The following is a 26,032-nucleotide window of genomic DNA, read 5'->3' as shown; positions in this document are numbered from 1 at the left end:
TGGGCCGACCATCGCATGTGGATTTTTGCTATCGGGGAGGTTCGAAGTCGAGACCTTTGGCTTTGATACCATGATAACTTACCAACTTCTCCAATAGCTTAAGCTTTTGGAGAAAGGCGTTATTTATCTTTTATACTTTAACAAGCCCCACCAAAATTCATGGAATTGAGTGGAGTTGGTGGGACCCAACGGATCAAAACATGCGTGCTTAAAATAATGGGCCTATCCCATGCAAGGATTTGAATGGAGATGCTCGACGCCCTCATGGGCGTAATATGGTGCGCCCCACCATATGATAAGGTTTGGGTAGACATTAGTGGGACTGTCGATATCAAAACTTGAGTGCAAAATTGTGGGCCCCACCCAGAGTCGTCGGATCGAGGGTGATCAAAACTGTCCAATTAAAAAAACCCTAAAACGCTTCAGTTGGCGGTAAATCGACAAATCTATCTTCTTTCTCACGCTCTCTTCACTCGCTCTACGAAACCCTAAACCTTCAGAATCATCTCGCTCTCTCCGGTTCGGATTTTCTCTCGAAGTATGTATGCAAACCCTATGCTCCTTTCTCTGTTCATCTATTTGCTTTTTCGATCCATTGAAAATCTCGGATTAGGGCGAGATTTGTAAGCTGCTTTCTCTTTTGTATTTCGATCGATTGAAAATCTCTGGTTCATCTATTTCTCTTTTCTCCTTCATTTAAAATCTGGTTTAGGGTTTGCTTGCAAAATGTAAGAAGATTTAAGAAGATTTGCTTGCAAAATGTGAAATTGGTTCGATTCAAGCAGTCCCAGTTGTTGTGGCTCATTTTTTATATTTGATATTGATATTCTTAGAACTTTAGAACTGTATCACTTTAGAACTTTAGACCGAAAAGAATTCCTATAGGACCTATACTGCACTTTTGGGGGTTGGGAGGTTGAAGGTTGTGGCAACAGGAATGGGGCTGGTTTTGCAGAAATGGAATGCTTGAGACACTTGACTGATCTTGGAATCACTATAACTAGTGTTGAAGCCCTCCCTAGATACACCCATTCAGGAACTTTACCAAAATGTACAGGCTATCTATATGTCAAGGAGTGTGACTTGAGGCACTTCAAACTATTATCAGATGCCAAGAGTCTAAGGAGGCTTAGTATTAACTAACTATTCTGAGTTGATGGAGTTCATCATTGGTGTGGACGTGAAAGAGAATAGGCCTTTGCGCCGAGCCTAGGGTTCCTCCCCTTCTCTAAGCTTCCCTAACTTAAAGACCATCTGGGGAAGGGTGGTAAGTTATAGGTGCCTTCTGAAGCTTCATTACATAAACAACTTGCATTTTCAGAAGTTGAAGAGAACAATACGTGGGTTCTGCAACTTCAAAGCCTAAAAGCAATTTATCTAGGGAAATGTTATCAGCACAACCATGTTTTTATAATGGCATGGTCCTAGCTTATCTTTGCTATTTAAATGGATTGTAAGAGCTTTTGGGTAATGTAATGACCTTTTGACAGCTCATTAAATACTAAAAGACAAGATGGAGTAGCATACATAACAAAGCATGGCTGTGTTGATATTGTTTCCCTTTATCTATTAAATTGCACAGAAAAGGGTGAACCAGTAAGTGGAGACGAATTGGTGGAAGTCAATTATGTTCCCTGAGGCTAAGAAAGATCTATATCAGAGAGCTTCCAAAATTGAAGAGCATCTATATGTATGTTTTGAACTTTCCTGCATTGGAGACGATCGCAGTGACAGAATGCCCAATGCCCAAAGCTGAAGAGTCTCCCATTCGTCACCCGAAGTGCCATAAGCTTACAACCCATTCATGGTGAAAAGGTGTAATGGAAAGATAGAAAGAAAACAACAGCATCGCTACAAGAGAACTTTCATGATTTGAAAAATAGTCAATTTCTAGAATTAAGATGTTCACCATACCCAAAAATCATAAAAAAGTGGATATCAAACAATATACCTACCAATGGCAACAAACAATTGTTCACTAATCATGTACCCTAAAATTTATTGACAACCATATCTAAAAAAATTGATATGAGTTTTGCCAATTTAAATCTAAAATTAGCTTATACAGTTCTTCGTACTGCATTCTAGGTGCTATAGTTGGAGATGCCAATGTTCCGGAATAGGCTCTAATGACCTCAACCAATCTTGTGCCTTCCATGTGAAATGGAACCTCGAGGCTAATAAATGTCTCACCATCACGTTTGTAGGCACGTAATCTACTTTCAGAGTCTACTGTCAAAATTCTCCCATTCACCTATGAATCTTTAACATAAATTACATAACTCAAGTGCTCGTGAATGAAAGTACATACTTTAGTCCAATTTGCCATCCTCCTGATATACCCATATCGTAGTAGGTCATGTATAATCAACAAAAGCTAGCTGCCCTTCCAATACTATTAGACGTGCATCCCGAGAATCATTTGGAGCCAAAACCATCTAAGACTTCTCCCTTCCAAGATCAAAAACAAGTATAGACATAGAGGCAGATGGACGCGAAGTAAACTTGACAAACCAATAAAGAAATCTATTTGCACACACATAATATTCATAAGATAGATAAGGGGGCTTTCAATCTGTCTCCATAAGTTGGTGCCCAGAGTAACTATCAGGCATGCTAATTTATCCATAATCCGAACCACTTTATATTGTGTGCTCAACTCATAAAATCCAAACCCTATCAAGTTAACTCAAGTTGCACACAGAAATGCAGAATCCAAACCAATACATGAATCGAGAATCCGAGCCTTTTTCGATTTGTAACCACATAATACATATCAGGTTAACTCAAGTTTGTGTGCAAGCAGTGGTGCACTATAATAAATAACATTGGCTTCATTCGCGAACATGTTTATCGAACACTCCAAAGGTTGGGATATTTTGTCAGGAGATTTTGATCGTCAAAATCTGTATGCATTGGAGGGTGAGGGAAATAGCGTGAAGGTAACGACTAATGGAGAGCGACCATTTCGAGGCATTATTTGAGGCATATCTAATGGGTTGATATGTTACACCACATACCCACAAGGACAAAAGCATATCTACATAAGCAATCCAGTCAGCAAAATTGCAAGATATATCACAATCATGATGGAGTTAACCTGATAGGGTTTGGATTTCATGAGTTCAGTACACAATATAAAGTGATTTGGATTCTTGATAAATTGGCATGCCTGATAGTTACTCTAGGCACCAACTTATGGAGACAGATTAAAAGCCCCCCTGTCTACCTTATAACCATGGTTTTAAATTTCAGATTTCGGTGGAGACCGACACCGAAATCAATAAAATCCGAAACGGTATTTTATTTCAGCCGAAATTTCGGTTTTTCCGAAATTTGACCCAAAAGTCTGTTTTTTTTTTAAATTAATTTAATATTTCTCCAAAATTTTGGTAATTTCGGCCAAAATTTAATATTGAATAAAATATTGGTTTCGATTTTTGTACCAGATTTCGACCGATTCGAAATTTTGAAATTTCAGGGTCCGAAACCGAAATTTTAAACCTTGCTTATAACTATTATGTGTGTGCAAATGGATTTCTATATTGTTTTGTCGAGTTTACTTCGCGTCAATCTGCCTCTATGTCTATACTTGCCTTCGATCTTGGAAGGGAGAAGTTTCAGATGGTTTCAGCTCCAAATGATTCTCGAAATGCACGTCTAATAACATCGGAAGAGCAACTAGCTTTTGTTGATTATACACGACCTACTACGAAATGGGTATATCAGGAGGATGTCAGTTGGACCAAAGTACGTACTTTCATTCACCAGCACTCAAGTGATGTAATTTATGTTCAAGTTTTATGGGTGAATGTGAGAATTTTGACAATATGGACTGAAGGTAGATTATGTGCCTACGGACGTAATTGTGAGACATTTACCAGTCTCGAGGTTCCATTTTGCATCGAAGGCAAAATGTTGTTTGAAGTCATCAAAGCCTATTCTAGGATCTTGGCCTCTACAACTGTAGCACTAAGAATATAGTATGATTTTATTTTATTTTTTATTTTGAAATGACGATATAGTACGAATTTTAAGAATATAGTACGAATTTCGATTTTCGTATTGTATAATTTCATATTTTAATTGGAAATGGTCATCTTCATTTTTTTAGATATGATTGTTAGTAATTTTTTTGGTACATGATTGGTGAACAGTTGTTTGTTGCCAGTGGTAGGCATACTGATTGATATCATTCTTTTTTATGCTTTTTGAGTATGGTAAACAATTTAATTCTAGAAACTGTCTATTGTTTCAGATAATGGTATTTCTCTTATAGCGATGCTGTTGAGAGGTTTATATGCTTGACAAATTCACAAATTTCAAATGTATTTTAGGTTTTTCAATTACCAAGATATTTTGTCAGTTTCTCAAAACTCAAGAACTGTGATGCGTTATTAAAAAACAATGTTCCTGTTTATATATAGAATGTATGCTATTTTCTGAACAAAATGAGAACAATTTCGACTATATTGGCTTACAATGACTACAACAAGCAATATATAATCAACAATAGTCGTGATGTTGCAGAGGATATATGGCACTGGAATATTCACTACGGGGTTACCTAACCGGCAAAGCAAATATGTACAGCTTCGGAGTTGTTGCGTTGGATTTTGCCAATGGGACTAGCAACACAAATTACATACCAAAGGAAGATGACATATCTTTTGGATTGGGTATTTTAGATCTCCTAAAATTTTGCATCTCTATCAGTGTTTAGCTTTAAACTTCAACATAAGAAAAATAAGTTACCATGTTACTATGGATATTGCAGGCACAAGTTCTGAACGTGAGGAGAAGTGTACTAGAGCTAGTTGATCCAAAGCTGGGATTTGATTTCAACAAGGAAGAAGCAATTATGATGATTAATGTCGCTTTGTTATGTACTAATGCGTCTTCCGCGCTTTTCGGTGTTTGCTGTTGTGAACATTCTCGAAGCCCATACAATTGTTCAAGAATTGGTTTCACAACCAAGGCTCTCTAGCTTTGATTTGAGATTTAAAGCCAGTAGTGAGCATTATGACCAACAAAGCGACCAGAGCCATTTACATCAATGCATCAGCCAATGCCTGGTTCTCCTGCATTTGAATCTTTATCCGATCAATGTGCATTCTCAACATCGTAATAACAGAGTAGAAAATTCTTTATGTTAATTTGATAATGTGATTTAAAATCTGTAGCAACGAAGTTAGTACCACAAAATGTAAATTGATTTTTGATGGTTGGAAGTCAATCTGTTTGTATATTGTTATTAACCTCAGCCTTTCACTTAACTTGGATGACTGATTCTGCTGCAACGGAGCTCCGACAACTCTCATTTAGGCCTCGTTTGTTTTGGATTTTGAGAACCGATTGCGAGTCCAAAAATGATTATTGACTCAAAATATGTTCAAGGCCCTGCTTGTTTTGGATTTTGAGAACTGATTGTGAGTCCAAAACTGATTATTGGACTCAAAACATTCCAATTAGCAGTTCTGGACTCACAATCGGTTCTCAAAATCCAAAACAAACAGGGCCTTGAGCATAATTTTGAGTGCAATAATCAGCTTTGGACTCATAATCGTTGCTCAAAATTCAAAACAAGCAGGGCCTTGAACATAATTGCAAATTTGGGAACCGTCGGGTCTCGGTTTTCTAAAATTAAACTTCGATGGATCAAGTCTTGGAAACCCTGGTCCAGCTGGAATAGAGGGAGTTCTTAGAGATGAGTCAGGTTCTGTGATTTAGGCTTTTGCAGGACCTGTGGGCGTTGGCGTTGTTGATTCCAATGAAGCAGAGGTTAGAGCGGTGTTCCAAGGCCTTAAACTCCTAGCAGGTGTGGGCCTTAATAAGGTGTTGATGTAGTGATTCTCAAATTTACCCATGGCGCTTTGCCCCGTTTTTTGAGGAAATACAAGACATAGTTTTGTTCCTCTTCTATTTCCTTTCACATGTTCGAAGATTGGCAAAGGGGGTTCAGATGGAAGCTTTGGAGCAATATGATCTTCTTCCTCGATCTTTTTTCGTATTAGTCGGATTGATTTCTGCGAGTCTTTGTATACTTGTAATTGACCATCTCGGTCCCCATTATTTAATGAAATTATTACCATTCAAAAATTTTTTTTAGTCCAATAATCAGCTTTGGACTCACAATAGGTTCTCAAAATTCAAAATAAACAGGGCCTTAATTGCTTATGCCCTGTTCGTATGGGATTATGACAACCGATTGCCAACCCCAATCCAATCCGATTATTGGACTCAGAATTACATTAATTTTGGGCCCAATAATCCTCAAAAACTGTCAACATCCAATCGGATAATTGTTATTAAAGAGGTAAGTCCTCTCATCAAACTGTGTGAATGCTATTATCATGCCAGATTATCTTTAAAAAAAGGGAGACTGATATCCGCAGGACAATGTTTTGATAATGAGACGAATCACCTTGTTTTAAAATTTTAACCACTAACCAGCTGTCAAAAGCTATTACAATTCCTAATAAGCTCTCAGCAGCAAATTAGATAAGGGTAAAGCAAATTGATTTGTCTTATTATCGAGACGTGGGCTGATGCAAGTCCCCCTATTTTTTAAAATGAAGTGTACGGTCCACACCATAGGATGATCCAAGCCGTCCATTTGATGGGCTGCAATGTAAATAGATTGTGCCCCAAAAATAATTTCCACAGGATGATCGCAACCCTCTGATGTATAAGGTTTCCATAATATGTAGTTTCTCTTGTACATCGGAGGGTTGCGATCATCGTGTGGAAATGATTTTTTGGGATACAACCTATTTACGTTGCGGCCCATCAAATGGACGGTTTGGATCATCCTATGGTGTAGGCCGTACTGTTCATTTTGAAAAACATGGGTGGGGCGTACCTTGCTCAGCGATTTAAACAAATTAATTGTTTGGCCGACCAACCCTTCATGCTCATGTGGATTGTGGAGAGAGAGACCGGTTTGGTGGAGTTGTACTGGCCGCAGAGTAGCAGGGGTATTTTCGTAACTGCCCAAAAGTGATCCTATGTGGGTGTTCTTTCTTGTAAAAGTAAGCCGCTAAATAACTTTCCTCGAAATTGCCTGGCAAATCCCTACATTCATACGTGGAATAAAATCAAATAGAGGAAAAACTTGATGTTGAAAACGAAGCCCTGATTTAATTTGGGTTAGACTCTTGTTTGCCTTTCCACGCGAAAGAATGTTGACACTTGAAATTGTTTGCATGCATGTTGAAAACGAAGCCCTCTGATGGATATGTACACATCTATACCCAGGGACGGAGCCAGAGGGGGGCCACACTCCCCCCCCCCCCCCCCCCCCCTCAAAATTGAAATTTTTTCAATTTCTCAGGATCTATATAAGTATGGACAAAGTGAGGGGATGCGAACATAGTGTTTTTTTCAACATCGAATAATCTATGTCCAAAATTGTCCAAATTTATAATCGTCAGAAATTGACTCTCTCTCTCTCTCTCTCTCTCTCTCTCTCTCTCCAGCGAACTAAAAATCTCCTATGACATTGTGGATTTGTGGCCCACAAATGAACCGTTCGATCATCCTCTGAAGTGGGACCTAGAAGAAAACTGGAATTCACGCATACACACACCATATAAAATCTCCACTGATATGCTCAAAAGATATCAGTTATAATATGGTGTAAGCTCGTATAGTTCAAATTATTTTTTAAAAAGTATTGTATAACTTACCATAGGATGATCCAAGCTGTCCATTTGATGGGCCACATCGTAAATACACTGCACCCCAATGAAAATGGTTTTTGGGGTGCAATGTATTTACGATGTTAGGGTCATAGCCCAAAAACTCATTTCGATAGGATGATCCTAGGCCACATCGTAAATACATTGCACCCCAATGAAAATGGTTTTTGGGGTGCAATGTATTTCCGATGTTAGGGTCATAGCCCAAAAACACATTTCAATAGGATGATCCTAGCTCTACGATCTGTATTGGAATTGCATATTATGGAGACCTTTCACAGAGCTAGGATCGTTCTATTGAAATGAGTTTTCTGGCATACCCTTACATTGTGGCCTATCAAATGAACGGTTTGGATCATCATATGGTAAGTTGTACAATACTTTTTGAATGATATCAGACTACAAAAAACTTTCACCATCCCAAAACAAATTACCCATGCCATGCTAGGAGTGTTAAATAGTGGGCCCAACCCATCAAAACATGTGTAATATAATTTGGCCCCACTACATGAAATGTAAGGGAAAAGTTATACTAGCCCCCTTTTTTACTTGGGAGAAACCCTCTAGTGTAAAAGGGTAATGGGCCTCACCCATGTTCTGCCCCTCCTCAAGGAAATTCCTGGCTCCGCCCCTGTCTATACCCTATCTATATGTACGCATCTATAAGGGGCAACGTACTGTCTAAGGAGTAAGTCGTTGGCAAAGTAAACTTATGATAATTGTCCACCACTAAGCTAGAGAGAAATAAGAAGCGAGAGAAAAGTCAGTCAACTACATTGAATGTTTCTTATTAGAAAAGTTCATAAGTTAAGTAATTGATAGACTTTTTACGATCACTGGTTAGTAGTATATACATTCACTTGTATATCCATAAGTGGGATTGAATGTTCTTATCACTCCCACCACTTGTGATCTGTTCTTCTCTTGATTCTACCATGTTGTGGAAAGAGCTCTGAATGTGAAGAAGAAGGTTTTTTCAATCTATATAAGGATTTTCTGACTATCGAATATGTTCTTCGGACGTTTTTTCTTTGTTTCAGTTGTTGGACTGATTTGCTTAAGAAGGTTGGGATATGGAACCACTCTACTTCCTGATGATGAAGGTATGAGAACATGGCTACAATCATGCAATTCTAACATACAATTATGTGTATTTTTAATCTTTGGATGTGGAACCGTTGATCATTATATAGGCTTTGGCTGTCTGTTTTTAATAATTTCTCTCGTTATTAATTTTTGTTTCTTCGTATCTGCTTTGTATCTTGACCCCCACGGTCTTTTTCTTTCAATAAAATCGGCTACCATTATCAAAAAGAAAAAAAAAAGCCATGTAAAACTATATATTCAAGTCCGGGAAAAGCCATAATAGAGTAATGACATTCTCTGTTAAATGTGATAATCAGTGGCCGCTCTTAAAGAAATAGGGAGGAAGTTGGGGAAGAGGGATTGGGATTTCAGAGCAGAAGTAGACCCTTGTAGTGGAGAATCAGGCTGGGTTGTGCCTAACACCAACAAGAACAACAAAACTGCCGTGGAATGCAACCGCAGCAACACTGTGCGGCATGTAGTAAATATGTACGTATTACTTCAATTACTATTAATTCTCTGTTTATTGAATAGTTTCTATGCGAATCTAAATGATGGACATTGTCACCTAATGTGACTGAGTTTTTATATGGTGTAAGCCCGTATAGTCCATTATTTCATAAAAAGTATTATACGGCCCCATACCATAAGATGATCCAAACCGTTCATTTGATGGAGCACAACATAGGCTGTGCTAAAATGTTCTGGATTGCAGATATCTCAAGGCTCAGAATCTACAAGGAGTGCTTCCACCAGAACTAGTCAGGCTGCCTTTCCTCCAGATACTGTAAGACCTCTCTCTCTCACTTACGCCCACGGCTCACGTTAGATCCTCCCAACATTACTTGCTTAAATTACACCCAAAAATGACCTCTTTTGGTGGTCACAGTGATCTCAGCCGCAACTTTCTCAGCGGCACTATACCTCCCCAATGGGGAACCATGCAACTGACCAAGATGTAAGTTTTTTCACCATTGAGAATAAATTTCAACTTTTCTAAAATTAAACGAGAGAGAGAATTTTTTTTTTTTTTTCAGCTCTCTACTCGGAAATCGCTTATCAGGACCCATCCCAATAGAGCTTGGAAACATTACTACTCTCTTAGATTTGTACGTTTTGGTTCTCTCCCCAATATCCCATTGTCTGATTATATATTCTCTGTGAATTTCATATGCGTTCACTTTTTTTCTTAAATAAGGTTGGATTTTCAGGACTTTAGAGGCCAACAGGTTTTCTGGATCTCTTCCAAAAGAGCTTGGAAATCTGGTCAAGATAGAGAGACTGTAAGATCTTCCCTTCTCATATAAATGTGTTTTTGGCTTCTGGGTAGCTTTTGAATTGGAGTCTTAGGGCCTCTTTGGATACCTTTAAAAATTATTTGCATGTAATCCTGTATGTAGATGGTTTTGAAATGAAATATGATTGTTTGCAAATAATGGTTATATTAGCTTTAGAAATGATATAGAATGGCTTTTTTTTTTGCGTTCTGAATTACAGTGTAATCTCCTCAAATGAATTTACGGGAGAGTTGCCAGCTGAACTTGCTAAACTCAGTAATCTGAAGGACTTGTAAATTTTCTTAATTTTCATTTTTTTTCTTTTCTGGCCTTGTTCCATATACATAAAGTTCATTTTTTTCTTTCTTTCTTTCTTTTTTTTTTTTTTTTTTTTCTGTTTTCTCTTGGCACAATGCAGTAGGATGAGCGATAACAACTTTACCGGAAAGATACCTGATTTCATCCAGAACTGGACGAAGCTCAACAAACTGTAAAAAATTATTTTCTTTTGAAATTTGAGTTTTTTTCCCTGGATTAGTCTCTTAATTTAATTTTTTTTGTTACCTTTTTTTTCTTTTTTTTTAAATTTCATCAATAACAGAGCAATACAAGGAAGTGGTCTGCAGGGTCCTATTCCTTCTACCATTTCTTTTTTGGAAAAAATAACCGACCTGTAAGTAGAGACTACTGATATTTGCACCATTAGTTGTTTCGTTTCAAGTATCAATTTTTGGTAATGAGTCTTTATGGAATCTTTTACAGAAGGATCAGTGACATAAATGGAACATCTTCGGGCTTTCCACCACTGACTAAGATGAAAAACATGAAGACACTGTGAGTTGAATTATTGAATTAAAGCTTATCTTTCGCATGTTGTACAGAAGTTCATCTTTCTTCAGTGCTGTTGAAGTGTATACACTTGGTCCAATGTTACAGGATATTGAGGAATTGCAATCTTTCCGGACCAATCCCTCCATTTATTGGGGAAATGGAAGTACTCAAAACCTTGTAAGTTAATTATTTTAGATAAGATAAAGATCTTCTTTACTTGATGTTGCTTGCTTTAGTAGAGGGAACAGGTTCATTAAATGTGGATGCAATTACCAATCCATTCCTTGAAAGCAGCCATTCAAGTGCCAATAGAGTTGTTGTTATGCAACATGATCTCGAGTTTGAGTCCCTTGAATAATAGCATCAGAGTTCGCTGGTTCCAGTTTCCTTAACCGCAATAGTCTTCCCAAATTAAGGAAGGATAGTTCATGTATTTTTCTTTTTCCTAAAACATCAAATGGGAATAATGAATAATCCATTGAGGGTCGATCAATTGGATTCCCCAATCTGAGTCTTACATTGCTTATTTTTAACATCCAGAATCTCAAAGTAGGTACCTCTGTAGTCCCAGGTCATCATGAACTTTAACAATGGAGATTTGCCTAATGAAGTTGAAATGATCCAAATGAAATCTCATGCAGAAAAATAAGAGTGCAGAGAAAAGAAACAATCTGTTGCAAAAAATGCAGTTTATTATATAAAACAGAGCTCTGGGAAACTAAAGTGAATTAAACACAAGTGATGGATGCATTGGGGTAATGCCCCATTATAAACACAAGTGATGCTCCACTTAAACCAATAGGTCACCGGTTTGTATCCGGTGGGGCCCTTAATATGCATTTGTCCAGCTGGGAGCTTTTGCTTAAAATGATTAATATATTGGGTGCTACTGTGTAGCTTTATAGCATGGTTTGAAATTTCGTCCGAAATTCGGTCAGAAATTTCGGATTTCGACCAAGACCGACACCGAAAGTACCTGAATCCGAAATTATTTCCACCGAAATATTAAAATTTTTCCCTGAAATTTTGAGATTCCACTGAAATTGCCGAAATTTCCAAAATTCCACCGAAATCTTGTAAAATAGCAAAATTGTTTTCCAGAATTTTACATGATTTCAGCTGAAATTTCGAATGGTTGTGGCCGAAACTGACATTTAAAACCTTGCTTTACAGTCATCATATACAATCAAACAATAAGCTTCCAGTGATTCTCACTGGATCATGTATTCTATGTCTATAAGCTTCGTGCTCGTAAAAGATATATAGCCAAATAATAAAATCGAGGATACTCTCAAATGTGTTAGCTTCACATTGTTTCTTGGCGTATCATCTTGAGGAAGAATGGAAAGTAATCATTTACACCTTTCTGAGTTTTTATGGTGAAACAATTGATCCCTCAAAATTAGCATTCATTCAGTTCCTAGCAAGATTTGGTCAGTTTTCTCGGATGTCTTGAACTGGTTTAGACTTGCTCTTTTGTACATTTGTAGGTTTATTTTCTATTTTCTCAGCATTCAGTCGACTAGGTTTGGCAAGCCTTGAGTAGACTCAACTTCTAGCGTGTTGGTTCCTTACCATCTGTTTTAAATGCTGATTTTAATAGTGTTTTATTGACCTTTCCAAGCTCATCATGAGTTCATCACGGTCGCTATTTCTGGAAAGTGAGCTACAGAAGGGCTTGTTTCTTTTTTAATGTGTTTTATGTTTCATAAATGAGCCTAGTAGTGCTTATTGATGCATCAACTTGAGTGGAAAAGTTTAGCATCAGTGACTTATGTTCAATCATTTATATTGCTAATATTTTTGTTAGGTTTGTCTTGGATCACTCTTATTGCAACATTGAAGTATATTTAGTATTAATTTCTATTATAAGATTTGAAGGTTGATTATCAATAAATAACTTGAATGTTCGAGCAGACATTATTTTGGGACAGAACCTTATTCTTATCTAATCTTCCTTTTGGTTTTCTTGGCAGAGACCTGTCCTTCAATAACTTGACTGGAAATATTCCAAGCAACTTTGGAGACCTAAAAAAATCTGATTTCATGTTAGTGGACTAATTTATAACAAAAAAAAATTAAAACTAGCTTATATGATAACTATTATGGCATTCTTTATACACAAACTGCTCAATCACTAGTAAATCATTGTGGATTTTGATTAGGTATTTTTCTAACAACATGCTGACTGGACCGGGACCAGACTGGATGCATAAAGAAGATAACATGTATGTTTCTCTCCATGCTTGTTATAATTTATATGGTGATATATTAGTTCTCTGTGCATGCAATATGCATTCTTGAGTTTTGTTTTTGTTAATCCATGTATCCTTTTTGCTTTATTAGTGATATTATAATGACTTAGATTTGGGGCAAATTTTTAGACATAAATTTTTTCTTTTTCCAAAATCCGAGTCGCTACCCCACTAATTCATTGGCTATCAAGGAGAAATCCAAGATCTGTCTCTGGCAAACAAAGGCACTCTGATTTTCTGATATGATGGATGGGAGAACATGCTTAAGTCTTTCGGCTAACACTTTGGCAAGGATCTTATATAGGCACCCCACAAGGCTGATAGGGCGAAATTCTGAAACTTTTGATGTACCATTGACCTTTGGAATGAGGGCTATAAAGGTAGCTCCTGTACTTTGGTCTAGATCCATCCCCTCAAAAAATTCATTAAAAAAATTTCATAATGTCCTCTTTAACATACTGCTAACAACTTTGAAAAAAAGCAAGACAAAATCCATCGGGGCCTGGGGCCCTATCCCTAGCAATAGAGAAAACCCTCTTTCGATTTCCTCTTCTTCGAATGGCTTTTCCAGAGTATCTCTATCCCTTTCCTCCAAGATACTGAACTCCACATCAGCAGGACGGAAACATCTCTCAAATGAGTAAAGAGAATCATAGAAGCCAAGTATCCCACGGATGATGTGCTCATTACTAGTGGATAAAGCTCCATCCAATTCTAAAGACTCAATTTGGTTCCTTCTTCTTCTAGCACTAGCAATGGCATGAAAATAAGCCGTATTCTTATCACCCTCTTTCAACTATCTTGCCCTCGACTTTTGCCGCAAAGAAATTTCTTCTTGTAATAATAGTCTTTTGTGTTCTTCCTTGAGTCTACCCATTTCCTCTCTTTCCTCATCACCGGCCAAATTGTTTTCCTCTTATGAAGTTATATTTTCCATTCTGGTCTCCAACCATACTTTCCTCTCATTAAACAACTTTGCTCTTTCCTCATTCCATTCTTTCAGCTTTTTCTTAACAAAATGAAGTTTTTCCCCGGTTACTACATCCGTTGGACCTTCAACTTTATGGCTAACCCACCACCCTCCCAACTTCTCTTCCATCCTTGGGATTTCCAACCAAGCAATCTCAAATTTAAAGGGCGAAGGACCCCACGATTCTAGTCTTGGATCAAGAAGAACCGGGCAATGATCTGACACAGAATGGGTAAGAGCTTTCTGACAGACATCAGGGACCGAGGCTAGGCAACGGGGGCAAATAAGAGCTTTCTGACGATTCCAGTCTTGGATCAAGAAGAATTGGGCAATGATTGACACAGAATGGGTAAGAGCTTTCTATCTAGCCTGCTGCGGCTAGAGCCCCTAGACCAAGTGAAAGAAGATCCAGATAAAGCCAAATCCACCAATTCATTGGAGGCAATGAAGTCTGAAAAGTCAATCATACCCTGGGACACCCTGTTGCATCCTGGTCTTTCTTCAATGGATCTAACTTCATTAAATTCCCCTCCAATACACCATGGAAAATTCCACATCTGTCCAACCGCCATCAGTTCAGCCCAAAATAGACTTTTTCCGCTCTCGAACTGGCCCATACACTCCTGTGAAAGTCCACCAAAAATTATCACCATTACTCCGAGTGACAACTGACAATGAAAATCTGCCTTGCCAAAAATGTTGCACTTCCCATTTTGATTGGTCCCAGGCCAGAAGAATTCCTCCAGATGCACCCTCAGCATCTAAAGAAATGAAGTCCCAATTGGGTCTAATCCCCATAGATCTGAAAAAAGCTTTATTGATGTTGCACATTTTGGTTTCAAGAATGCATATCACATCCGAATTTTGCTTTCGTACCAGCTCCTTTATTTGGGTCTGTTTATCAAGGGCGCCCAACCCATTTATGTTCCAGGATAAGATCTTCATTATGAACAAGCACTAATTTTGTTCTTCCCTTTGGGCAGCTTCTGCTACCCCTATCCAGACCTCTGCCCAGGTAGTATTAGTAGTTGATTTCCATTTGGATTTGGATCTTTCACATATCACTTCTCCTTCTAAGCCATGCTTTCAAAGCTAGAACATATTCTTCCCCAAAGGCTCTATTAATTGAAAACATAATATCCGGGCTCTCTGGATGACCTTCGATGACTTTCTGGCCTAGCTGATCTGCATTCACCATATTCTCATTCCGATCCGAGGCTGTAACATTCCTATCTTGCTGTTCACCAACTCCAATACGGGGAAAGTTAAAAGTCCAAAGAGGACCAAACCTTTCCGCAATTCCAGCATTCATTGCGCCTACGAAAATTCCGAAAATTGCATCTGCAACATCTCCAATCCCCCTTATCTTCAAATCTTCTTCTTTCGTGCACTCGTGATTTTCTCTTCTTCTGGACTCTCCATCTCTGGTTATCCGAACGGCTTCCCAGATCTTCTAGACTCTCCATCACTAGTTTCCTCCAAATAACCAACAATATTAAATCTGACTAATCACAAGAAAGTCGGTGCCTTTGATAAAATTAGTCTCCATGGAATGGTTGAAACAGATTCTTTTGCAACACGTACTACCCCCCTAAGATAAGCTTCCTTTCTTCAGCAACAAGCTCCGGGTCTTCTTATCAACAAATTATTATCATGGTTACCTTTATGCTCTGTGAAATCAGTCAACCGGGAGGACGTTGTTTGGTTGGGGCAGGAGATGTGCAGGAGTTTTTTTACCGTATTTTTTAAGATTTTTTTGGGGAATGTTACCAGCACTACTATTTTTTGATGAGGGCATTCCTCGCTTTATAAAAAGTACGGTATGGCCCGCACCATAGGATTATTCAAACCGTCCATTAGATGGGCCATAGCCTAAATAGGTTATGCCCCAAAATTATTTCCATTGGTTGATTCTAACCCTCCGATCTATAGAGGGTTAGGATCAACCCTCTAACATTCAGATTGGAGGGATAGGATCATCCTATGGAAATGATTTTTGGAGCATAACCTATTTTGGCTATGGCCCATCTAATGGACGGTTTGGATCATCCTATGGTGTGGGCCATACCGTACTTTTAATAAAATGAGAGTGCCCTCGTAAGAAAACAGCAGTGTTGATAACATTTTCTTCTTTTTTTTTATAGGAATTTGCTAGCAAACTTCTCCTATGCCACTTCTCGGCATGTGGCCATCCTTGTGCAAAGATGCGCACATGGGCAAAGACTGCTAGCAAAAGCAAAAATAAGCAAAAAAAAAAAAGTAAAATAGAAGTTATAAAGTTTTAAATGAAAAATTACCTAGAAATAGTTATAAAGTTTGAAAATTACGAAAAAAATACCAACAAAATGTAATAAGATATGACAATTACGGAAAAAACTACAAGCAAAAGTATAAAGTTATGACAATTACGGTGAAAAAGAACTTCCCTGAGAAATTCTTCAATTTTTCCTTCGATTTGGAGAAATTAGTCCGGCGAATTTTGAGGGTTCCACGTCACCCGACAAGCGCCCGACATAACCGGCGGTCAAAATTCCAATTTATGCTAAATCCCTACCAAACACCCCTCGGGTAATTAGGAGAATTCCCTACTATTTTACTCAAAAAAACGTAACCAAACAGAGCATTAGAGTTTTCTTGGGTAAAGTAAGTCTCTTGAAGTTAGAAGATCAACCAATAGGATAAGTTTCTAAACATTTTATTCCATATTTTATACTATTTATTAATAACATGGCATTCCTTATTTCTAGAACATATGGGTGTTTATTCTAGATTATAGAAATATTTTATTTTTCCTTTCAAGAATTGATGGTTCATATTGCAAATCATGCAGTGATTTTTCATACAATAATTTTACATGGGGAGGCACTGGATTATCGGATTGTCAACAAGGGAATAAGTAAGATAAGTTTTGTTTTTTTAATAAACTTTCCAGCTTTATATATGTTAAAAGTATAGAAGATTAAATAACGCCGTCTCCATCAGCTTAAGCTTTTAGAGTAACTGGTTGTTTCTCATAGTATCAGAGCAAAGGTCCAGAGTTCAAACCTCCTTGATAGCAAAAATGCACATGCAATGGCCAAAACCAAAAGAGGGGCCTCATGTGCCATGTGTGGGCCAACCCTAGAAAGAGGGGCCACACGTGAGGGGGAGTGTTATAAAGTATAAAAGATTAAATAATGCCATCTCCACCAGCTTAAGGTTTTGGAGTAACTGGTTTTTTCACAATATGTGCGTGTGTGTCTCTCTACATTTTTTTTTTGGTATTACTGAAACTTTCAGTGTATCTACAGCAACTTGTTTGAAAGCTCTTCTACCAGGAACTCTAAGTAAGCTTCTAAACCCCTTATTGTGAAATTTCAGAATCATGTGTAAGAGTAAATTACCTGCTTTTGTATATTTGGAGTAATAGAACGCGTACTTGAGTATTATGGTATAATTCTGACATGTTCCTAACCACATTTTGATGGTGTAGAAGTGGAGTTTTTCATTGCTCAAAGAACATGCCTTGTCACCAATGTAAGCATGCTGCTCTGGAATTGGAACATGTAGTTCTTTGAAGTTTACTTTTTTATTCGCAAACCTTTCTTTGGGTTTATATTCTTTGATGTTTCTTTCAATGTATGCAATTAACATCATCCATCTATAAAAAGTGAGGGAACGGTCTGAACTACTAAAGAAAAGCAGAACCATATTTAGAACCCCCCCACCCCACCACCACCACACACAGACACACACACAAATATGGAAACTAACAGTATGCTTGCCACATGAAAAACAACAGATGCCATGCTTCTAAAATGTCAGGGAAATGCAATTTAAAATAGCAAAAGTATGCTATGTACTATTAAATAAAAGAAAAACCATGCATAAAGTCAACATCCCCCCCCCCCCCCCCCCCCCCCCAACAGGTGCAGGCTATATGGGGGCGATGTATCTGAGAGATATCTCATATAGCTTATCTGAGCAGTCGAGTATAAATAGGGCATCACCCATGTTGTTTGACTCATCCAACCCATTCATGCCATAGGACCTAACATAGATAGTGCGTTCCTAAAAAATCATCTCCATAGGATCATCCTAACTGTGTTACTAAAAAAATCATCTCCATAGGATCATCCTAACCATTCGCTTTGTGGAGGCACAAAGTGGACCCATTTTATAGCTGTCCATTTTAAACCTCCACAAATCAAAGGTTAGGATGATCCTATGGAGATGATTTTTTAGGAACTCTCTATCAATGTTAGGTCCTATAGAATCAATATCTAACATCACCCAAAAAACATGTGCACCAACCCCTATTTCTAATCGACAGCTCAGATAAGCTATCTAAGATATCCCTCAGAGACATTTATATTTATATATATATATATATATATTTATATATATATATATATATATATATAGAGCAAACTGTTAAGCTCACCAAACTTATGGTGAACTAGCTTGCCCAATCACATGGGGGCCCACTTTGTTAGGATGATCCAAACCATTCATTTGAAAGTCCCTTACATAGATAGGGGGTGTACCAAAAATCAGCTCCATAGGATCATCCTAACCCCTCCATTTGTGGAGGACAAAAATGGACAGACACAAATTTGCCCTATTTTTGTCCTCCACAAATGGAGGGGTTAGGATGATCCTATGGAGCTGATTTTTGGTACACCCCCTATCTATGATAAGGCCTTGCAAATGAATGGTTTGGATCACTCCCCAAAATGTGGCACCCATGTGATTGGGCAAGCTAGCTCACCATAAGTTTGGTGAGCTTAAGCACCCCAATCACATGGGTCCCACATTTTCTATGGTGATCATATATATATATATATATATATATATAGAGAGAGAGAGAGAGAGAGAGAGAGAGAGAGAGAGAGAGAGAACGGTTTCTACACACAAGTGTAGATAAGTTATCTACACACTAGCTTAAAATAGAGTGGAAGGCATATTGTTTGGGTGATCCAAACCATTCATTTGATTGGCCCTCACATAGATAGGGTGCCCACAAAAAATCAGCTTCATAGGATCATCCCAACCCTACGATTTGTGGAGATAAAATGAACGTGTATAAACCTTCACAAATCTGTCCATTTTTTGCCTCCACGGTTTGAAGGGTTAGGATCAAGGTTGCCAGGGTGGGAATCGAAGGCTCCAGGGATGGTTGGAAGCGGGAATCGTGGCTTTGCCAGAGATTCGCTGGGGATTCGTCGGGGATTCGCCAGAGATTCGTCGGGAATTCGCTGGGAGTCGCTGGGGAGTTGGGATTCACTGGGGATTCGCAGGGAATCGCCTGGGAATCGGGGTTCCTATAAAGTGGGAATCGGGGTTCCCATAAATTGGGAATCAGGGTTCCCAAAATTGGGAATCGGGGTTCCGACGAATCCGAACCCCAATTCCCAATTTTCGGAGATTCAAATCGAATCCCGAATCGGATTCGCGTTCCAGGGAATCGCGAATCCCCACCTCCAGGAACGAATCTTGCTTCCTTGGTTAGGATGATCCTATGAAGCTGATTTTTTGGGCACACCCTGTCTATGTGAGGGCCCATCAAATGAATGCTTTGGATCACCCAAACAATGTGGGCCCCCACTGTATTTTAAGTTAGTGTGTAGATAACTTATCTACACTTGTGTGTAGAAACCGTTCTCTCATATATATATATATATATATATAAATTTTTAACTCATTTGGAGTGTCTCTTCTATTAATTTAAGATATTCCTGCAGGATCAAGGCTCTTCAAATTAGAGCTTTTCAACATTAAGTGATTAAAATATTGTAGAGCTTATATTCAAATTAAATATACCTAGAAATTAGAAAAGAAAGTAAACAATTATAAAGAAAGGGTAAATTTGTGTGGAGTCTTGCATCTGATTTGGCTAGCATGAAAGCCTGATTTAAACAATTAGTTTTTTCAGTTTTGCTTATTGATTTATTGTTAATATGGTTTTGTTCTCATTGTGGCAGATTATTACTCTTTGCATATAAATTGTGGCGGAGATGAGGTAAAGATCAACAGGAATGTCACATATGAAAAAAATGACCAATTAGGTGCTGCTTCACAATTTGTTTCGAGTATAAAAAACAATTGGGGATTTAGCAACACTGGGCACTTCTTGGACGATGACAAGGATAATGACATCTACACAGCGACAGCTAAATCCAGACTCAACATTTCTAACCCAGAATTGTACAATACGGCACGCCTTTCTCCACTCTCCCTGACTTATTACGGATTTTCTTTGCTAAATGGCAATTACACTGTGAAACTCCACTTTGCGGAGATAATATTCACAGACGACAAAACATTTAGCAGCCTCGGGAAGCGTATATTTGATGTTTATATTCAGGTAGCTAATCACATTAAAAAACAACATTTTTTTATGTTATGGTTGCAAATTCAGAAATGCTGAGATGTGTGTTGTGCAGGGAAAACTAGTACTTAAGGATTTCAATATTAAAGATGTAGCTGGTGGTTCTAATAAGGCAGTTGTGGAGAGTTTTACTGCAAATGTGAGTAGTAACAATTTGGAGATCCGCTTTTATTGGGGTGGAAAAGGAACAACAACCATCCCTGAGAGAGGGACCTATGGTCCTCTCATATCAGCTATTTCAGTGGATCCCGGTATGTAGCATGTTTTGTGCTAGCATCTTCTTCTTGTTATTGCTAATGGTTTAGTCAAATGAATGAAGAAAGACTAACTCGACTAATACTATGTTCTCGGTCAATGTTTCTCTTATTGATCACCTTAATGATAATATTCTTTTTCTTCTTCAGACTTTCCAGTACCGAAAGGCAAGAAGATACCTATCGGTATTATAGCTGGGGTTGTAGCTTTAGTATTATGCATTATGTTCTTGATTTTGAGTGTCCTCTGGAGAAAAGGCTGCCTGAGAAGCAAAGTCAAAAGGGACCAAGGTGAAACTGAATCAAGTGTATTAGATCATAAGCTGCTAAGTTCTGTTCTTTGACAATTAGCTACCAGTTGCATTAGAATTAGTCAATTTTCTTAGCAAGGTCTTGAATAAAACTGCTTACCTTGTTGTCTGCTGATGGTCAAATCTTGTATTTCATCCCTTCAAGTATATTAACCTTATATCAGTGTGTGAAGTACTTTGCTCTCCCCTGTGCATTATTGTATGATTATGTTCACATATACCGTATGTGCATTATTTTATGCTTATGTTCACATATATATGCATCAGTGTATGCATCCACACACCAACTATTTGAAAATATGTAGGGTTGTTTCTCTCGGTATCTTCCATTTTTCCCGAGACATGTGGACGCAAAAATTAATTATTGAACTAATGACAGCCCATTTTTTCCATAATATAAAAAATTGTGATTTCCTGTTTATGAAATCTATTCATTACAAAAATATCAGGATATTCGTTCTCATTTTTAAATATCTATTTTGATAGAAGTTTAAGGTTACTATGCCACCCTCCGAAGATCAAGTGTCCCTGCTCTAGAAAAGCCTGGTTTATCGTATTCTTTGAAAGAGCGATGCACCAATCATTTCTGAGAAGCTTTAGATCATATTATTAACCTCATAATATATTGTTGCACATATTGCAGCGTAATGGGAAAGTATAAGTATGCCATAAAATTTACTTCCCCAAGGAAAAATAGTCTTACCCTTGGTTGCCGAGATTCTTCTTAGTCTCAAATTAGGTCTCGCTTTGCAACTCCATTTCTGTTCACATGCCTTGGAAAGCTTGCTTTTGGTTCACATTGTAGTTAATAAATTATAAAATGTATGTCACTAGTGAAGTGCAATTTATCTTCTTATCAAGGAATGCTTTCTTGTCTAACTTTTCTTGGTGGACAGATCTCAGAGGTTTAGATCTGCAGACTGGTTCCTTTACGTTAAGACAGATAAAAGCTGCCACTAACAACTTTGACATTTCAAACAAGATTGGAGAAGGTGGTTTTGGTCCTGTTTACAAGGTATTCTGTGTCCGCTCTACTTATCTCGATCTTCTATCTCCTTTCAATTCAACATGTTCCAACTAAGCTTATATATATCAAATATCTCATAGCTACTCCAATGCAGGGTCTATTATCAGATGGTACTATAATTGCAGTGAAGCAGCTTTCTCCCAAATCAAGTCAAGGAAAACATGAATTTATCAATGAAATAGGCATGATTTCTTCTTTGCAACACCCAAATCTTGTGAAGCTTTACGGATGTTGTATCGAAGGAAATCAGTTGTTGGTAGTATACGAGTACATGGAAAATAATAGCCTTGCCCGTGCCCTGTTTGGTAAGCTCACTTTATTTTATTTAATGCATTTTTTTTCTTATGTCAATATGAGTACAGCCTAGATAAAAGACATCCCATGACAATTTTTTGTTAATTGGATGATTTATAGGCAACAGAGACTGTCAGTTGAAACTTGATTGGGTAACGAGGCACAGGATTTGTGTTGGGATTGCAAGAGGTTTGGCTTTTCTCCATGAAGAATCAAGAATGAAAATTGTTCATAGAGACATCAAAGCCACCAATATATTGCTTGATGAGAATCTTAACGCCAAGATATCCGACTTTGGTTTGGCTAAGCTTCGTGAAGAGGAGAAAACCCACATTAGCACTCGAATAGCTGGAACAATGTGAGCCCTTATTATTTATTTTCCTCCTATTCTCATCAGTTATAGTAAGTGCAAACTCTACTTTCATCCTTTAGTAGTAATCATAATCTTGTGGTGCACTGGTACTAAATTGGGTATAACCCATCCTTGGAATCCACTAGGGATCCACAATATTCAATTCATTGTATTAGAGGCTTATATGTTTGATGAATTCGCAAATTCCAAATGTATTCTAGCCTTTTTAATTACCAAGATATTTTTGCCTGTTACCAAAATTTACGAACATTGATGTTCCAAGCAAAAATTAGGTTCTTGGTTCTATTTAGAAAGTATACTGTTTTCCAAACAAAATATGAACTATTCATGCTCGACTATATTGGCTTACACTGTTCACAAACAAATAATTAACAATAGTCTTGATGTTGCAGAGGATATATGGCACCAGAATATGCACTACGGGGTTACCTCACCGAAAAAGCAGATGTGTACAGCTTTGGAGTTGTCGCATTGGAAATTGTCAGTGGGACTAGAAACACGAATTACACGCCAGAGGATGATCACTTCTATCTTTTGGATTGGGTATTTTTGTTCCCCACCTATATCTTTGCATTTCTATTACAATTGTTGAGTGTAGAAGATTAAATAATGCCTTCTCCAACAGCTTAAGCTTTTGGAGTAATTGGTCATTTCACATGGTATCAAAGCAAAGGTCTTGGGTTCAAAACTCCTTGATATTAAAAATCCACATCTAATGGCCAACTCAAAAGTGGGGCCACATGTGTAGGCCAACCCTGAAAAGAGGGGCCACACGTGGAGGGAGTGTTAAAGTATAAAAGATTAAACAACGCCTTCTCCAACAGCTTAAACTTTTGGAATAATTGGTCGTCTCACAATAATGTTTGGCTTTTAACTTCAACATGAGTAAAGGAAGGTATCTTACTACTATGGATATTGCAGGCACAGGTTCTGAAAGAGAAAGGACGTTTAATGGAGCTAATTGATCCAAAGCTGGGATCTGAATTCAACAAGGAAGTGGCAATGAGGATGATTAATGTTGCTTTATTATGTACTAATGCATCCTCCACGCTTAGGCCTACTATGTCTGCTGTGGTGAACATGCTCGAAGGCCGTGCAGTTGTTCAGGAACTTGTTTCGCAACCAAGCCTCTCAAGCGTTGATTTGAGATTTAAAGGCACTAGTAGCCATCATCAACAAAGCAACCGGAGCCTGGACAAGAATCGCCCGCTAGCTATGTCAATGCATCTGCCAATGCCTTGTTCTCCTAATTACTCATCTTTATCTGATCATGACTTATTCCCAACATGGTAATAACAGAGTAGAAAATTCTAAGGCCATGTTTTTTTTTTTTTTTGGATTTTGAGAACCGATTATGAGTCCAAATGATCATTGGACTCAAAATGATGGTTGACGTCAGGGACTGGGGCAGGAATTTGCTCCGGAGGGGCAGATAATGGTTGTTATATAATAATTAATAAATTTTTATTAAGTAAAAAAAAAAAAAAGATGTAATTTTTTTTTTAAAGTAAAATTGGATTAATTCCAGAGCAACACCCATCGAATGGAGGGACTGGTCAGTCAAAGGTGGGACCAACTATACCTCATTGTTTTACAATGTGGTTGCACCCTATTGAAGCATGCATTTGTGCCACTGTTGCATCATACCTGGTGTCCACAAAGCAGACAAGAAAGTTTACTTAAAGCAGCATAAGGATAGGGAGGCCTCAGTTTTGTAGCTCCTAGGTTTCTAGATCTTAGGAAAAATCAGCATTGGTAAAAGGAATGCGAGGCAATTTTGCAGAAAGCCACTTCGAAGCTCACTTTAGCAGGAAACAAAGCCACACAGGCTCACTTTTTAGCAGATTTATCTTATTAGCTTAATGGGAAAAATACAGTTACACCCCCTCTACTTTCTGACACATTCAACGATAACCCTATAGTTTCAAACTCATCAACTACACCCTCTAATTTTTCAATGTGTACCCCCCTCAGTTGACGGTCCGTGCACAAATCGAAGGGTTAGGAAGATCCTGTGGAGCGGCGAAATGGCTAGCCTAGTGTCGTTATAAAAAATGTAACTCGAAGAAAGGAGTGCCATTATCAATTCAATGGTAGTACACATATCATTTTTCCTTTGGAAAGTAGGGTCCAGGCGTCCCGTAGCCTGAGAAGGAATAAAAAGGGAGTTTCTACCTGTCTAGGTTTTCAGATTTCTCAAGGCCCAAAACCTCTTTGGTGGTCACATCTCACCTGCAACTTCCTCAACGGCTTTATACCTTCCCAATGGGAACCATGAGAGTGAGAAACATGTAAGTTTTTTCACCATCGCGAATAACTTTGGCAAATCAAAGCTCGACTTTTCTAAAATTCATTACAACTCTCTACTAATAGCTATTTTGTAATTAGTGTAACTTGTATTATTATATAAATTGGCAATTAGGGTTGTAACTCATTATAAAATAACATAATATGAACCCCACCAAAATAGAAACTGAAATGACCAAAATGCATAAACCAAAATTGTTTAAGTGTAATAGTGGTATACTATATCAGTATCTCTTACATGATTAGATTTATATGAATTGCATGCGAAATGTGATGTATGTACTATATAGGGGTGCAAGTTTGGCCCTGTTAGCCTTGACCCGCCCTGAGCCCAAACAGGGTCAGGGCTGGATTTTCCAACCCTGAGGGCGGGTTAAGGTTCATTTTTTTAGACCCTGACTCAGGTCGGGTCGGGTTCTAGGTTAATGCCTCGGGTACCCTGACCCGGCCTGACCCTAAGTTTTCTATTATAGAATTGAACCATCTGTGCATGTTTCTTTTGCTAATGTTTTATATTATCTTGGATTGATGTTTCTTTAGATTATTATTATTAATTGTCTCTGTTGCCCTTCATGTTGTTGAATTCATATTGTCTTATTTTGTTCCCTTTCTCTATTTATTGATCATTTTGTTCTATATGATAAGTGGTTGCTTTATTTTTGGCACTCTTAACAAGTATTTGCACTAGGGTCAATTAGGGCCGGGCCGGCCCGGCGCTGCCCAATCAGGCGGGCCAGGGCTAGCACTAAGCCCTGTAGGGCGGACAATGGGTTGAGGTTTTTCGGCCCTGGCTTAGGGTCAGGGCGGGTCAGGGCCAAGATAATGGGATCCAGAGTTGGGCTAGGGTTTTGAAAAACCCAACCAAACTCGACTCTGTTGCAGCCCTAGTACTATGTATAAATACTTATACGAATTATATGTGAAATATGGTATGCATTAAATTATCAGACATGCACGACAGTTCATGTTACTAGGTG

At 38.1% G+C, this 26,032-nt stretch overlaps 1 protein-coding gene and 1 long non-coding RNA gene across 3 annotated transcripts; both read left to right on the top strand.

The window, feature by feature from the left end:
• Positions 1–336: 336 nt before the first annotated feature.
• On the top strand, positions 337–5,258 carry LOC143890333 (uncharacterized). Of its 2 annotated transcripts, none has more exons than XR_013255172.1 (3): positions 337–542; positions 4,531–4,679; positions 4,778–5,258. It is a non-coding gene; the product is annotated as an uncharacterized LOC143890333 (long non-coding RNA). The 2 variants fall into 2 exon arrangements; XR_013255173.1 differs by having other exon boundaries at positions 338–538.
• A 3,327-nt stretch (positions 5,259–8,585) lies between these two features.
• LOC143890332 (putative LRR receptor-like serine/threonine-protein kinase At1g07650) lies at positions 8,586–24,065 on the top strand. Its single transcript, XM_077394979.1, has 24 exons — positions 8,586–8,803; positions 9,104–9,275; positions 9,502–9,573; positions 9,676–9,744; positions 9,824–9,895; positions 9,998–10,069; positions 10,284–10,355; positions 10,482–10,553; positions 10,665–10,736; positions 10,826–10,897; positions 11,000–11,071; positions 12,871–12,942; positions 13,060–13,122; positions 16,950–17,015; positions 17,410–17,445; positions 17,592–17,635; positions 20,083–20,465; positions 20,545–20,740; positions 20,894–21,034; positions 21,951–22,069; positions 22,176–22,386; positions 22,496–22,733; positions 23,141–23,291; positions 23,670–24,065. The coding sequence occupies exons 1-24, from the start codon at positions 8,710–8,712 to the stop codon at positions 24,039–24,041; spliced, it is 3,003 nt and encodes a 1,000-aa protein (XP_077251094.1). The 5' UTR covers positions 8,586–8,709; the 3' UTR covers positions 24,042–24,065.
• The last annotated feature ends 1,967 nt before the right edge of the window (positions 24,066–26,032 follow it).

The sequence above is a fragment of the Tasmannia lanceolata genome, unplaced genomic scaffold (assembly GCF_043159265.1).
Source record: "Tasmannia lanceolata isolate RefF3 unplaced genomic scaffold, GAP_Taslan_0.1 ptg000013l, whole genome shotgun sequence".
In the NCBI taxonomy this organism is placed as follows: Eukaryota; Viridiplantae; Streptophyta; class Magnoliopsida; order Canellales; family Winteraceae; genus Tasmannia; species Tasmannia lanceolata.
This window is presented reverse-complemented; position numbering and strand designations above follow the sequence as displayed.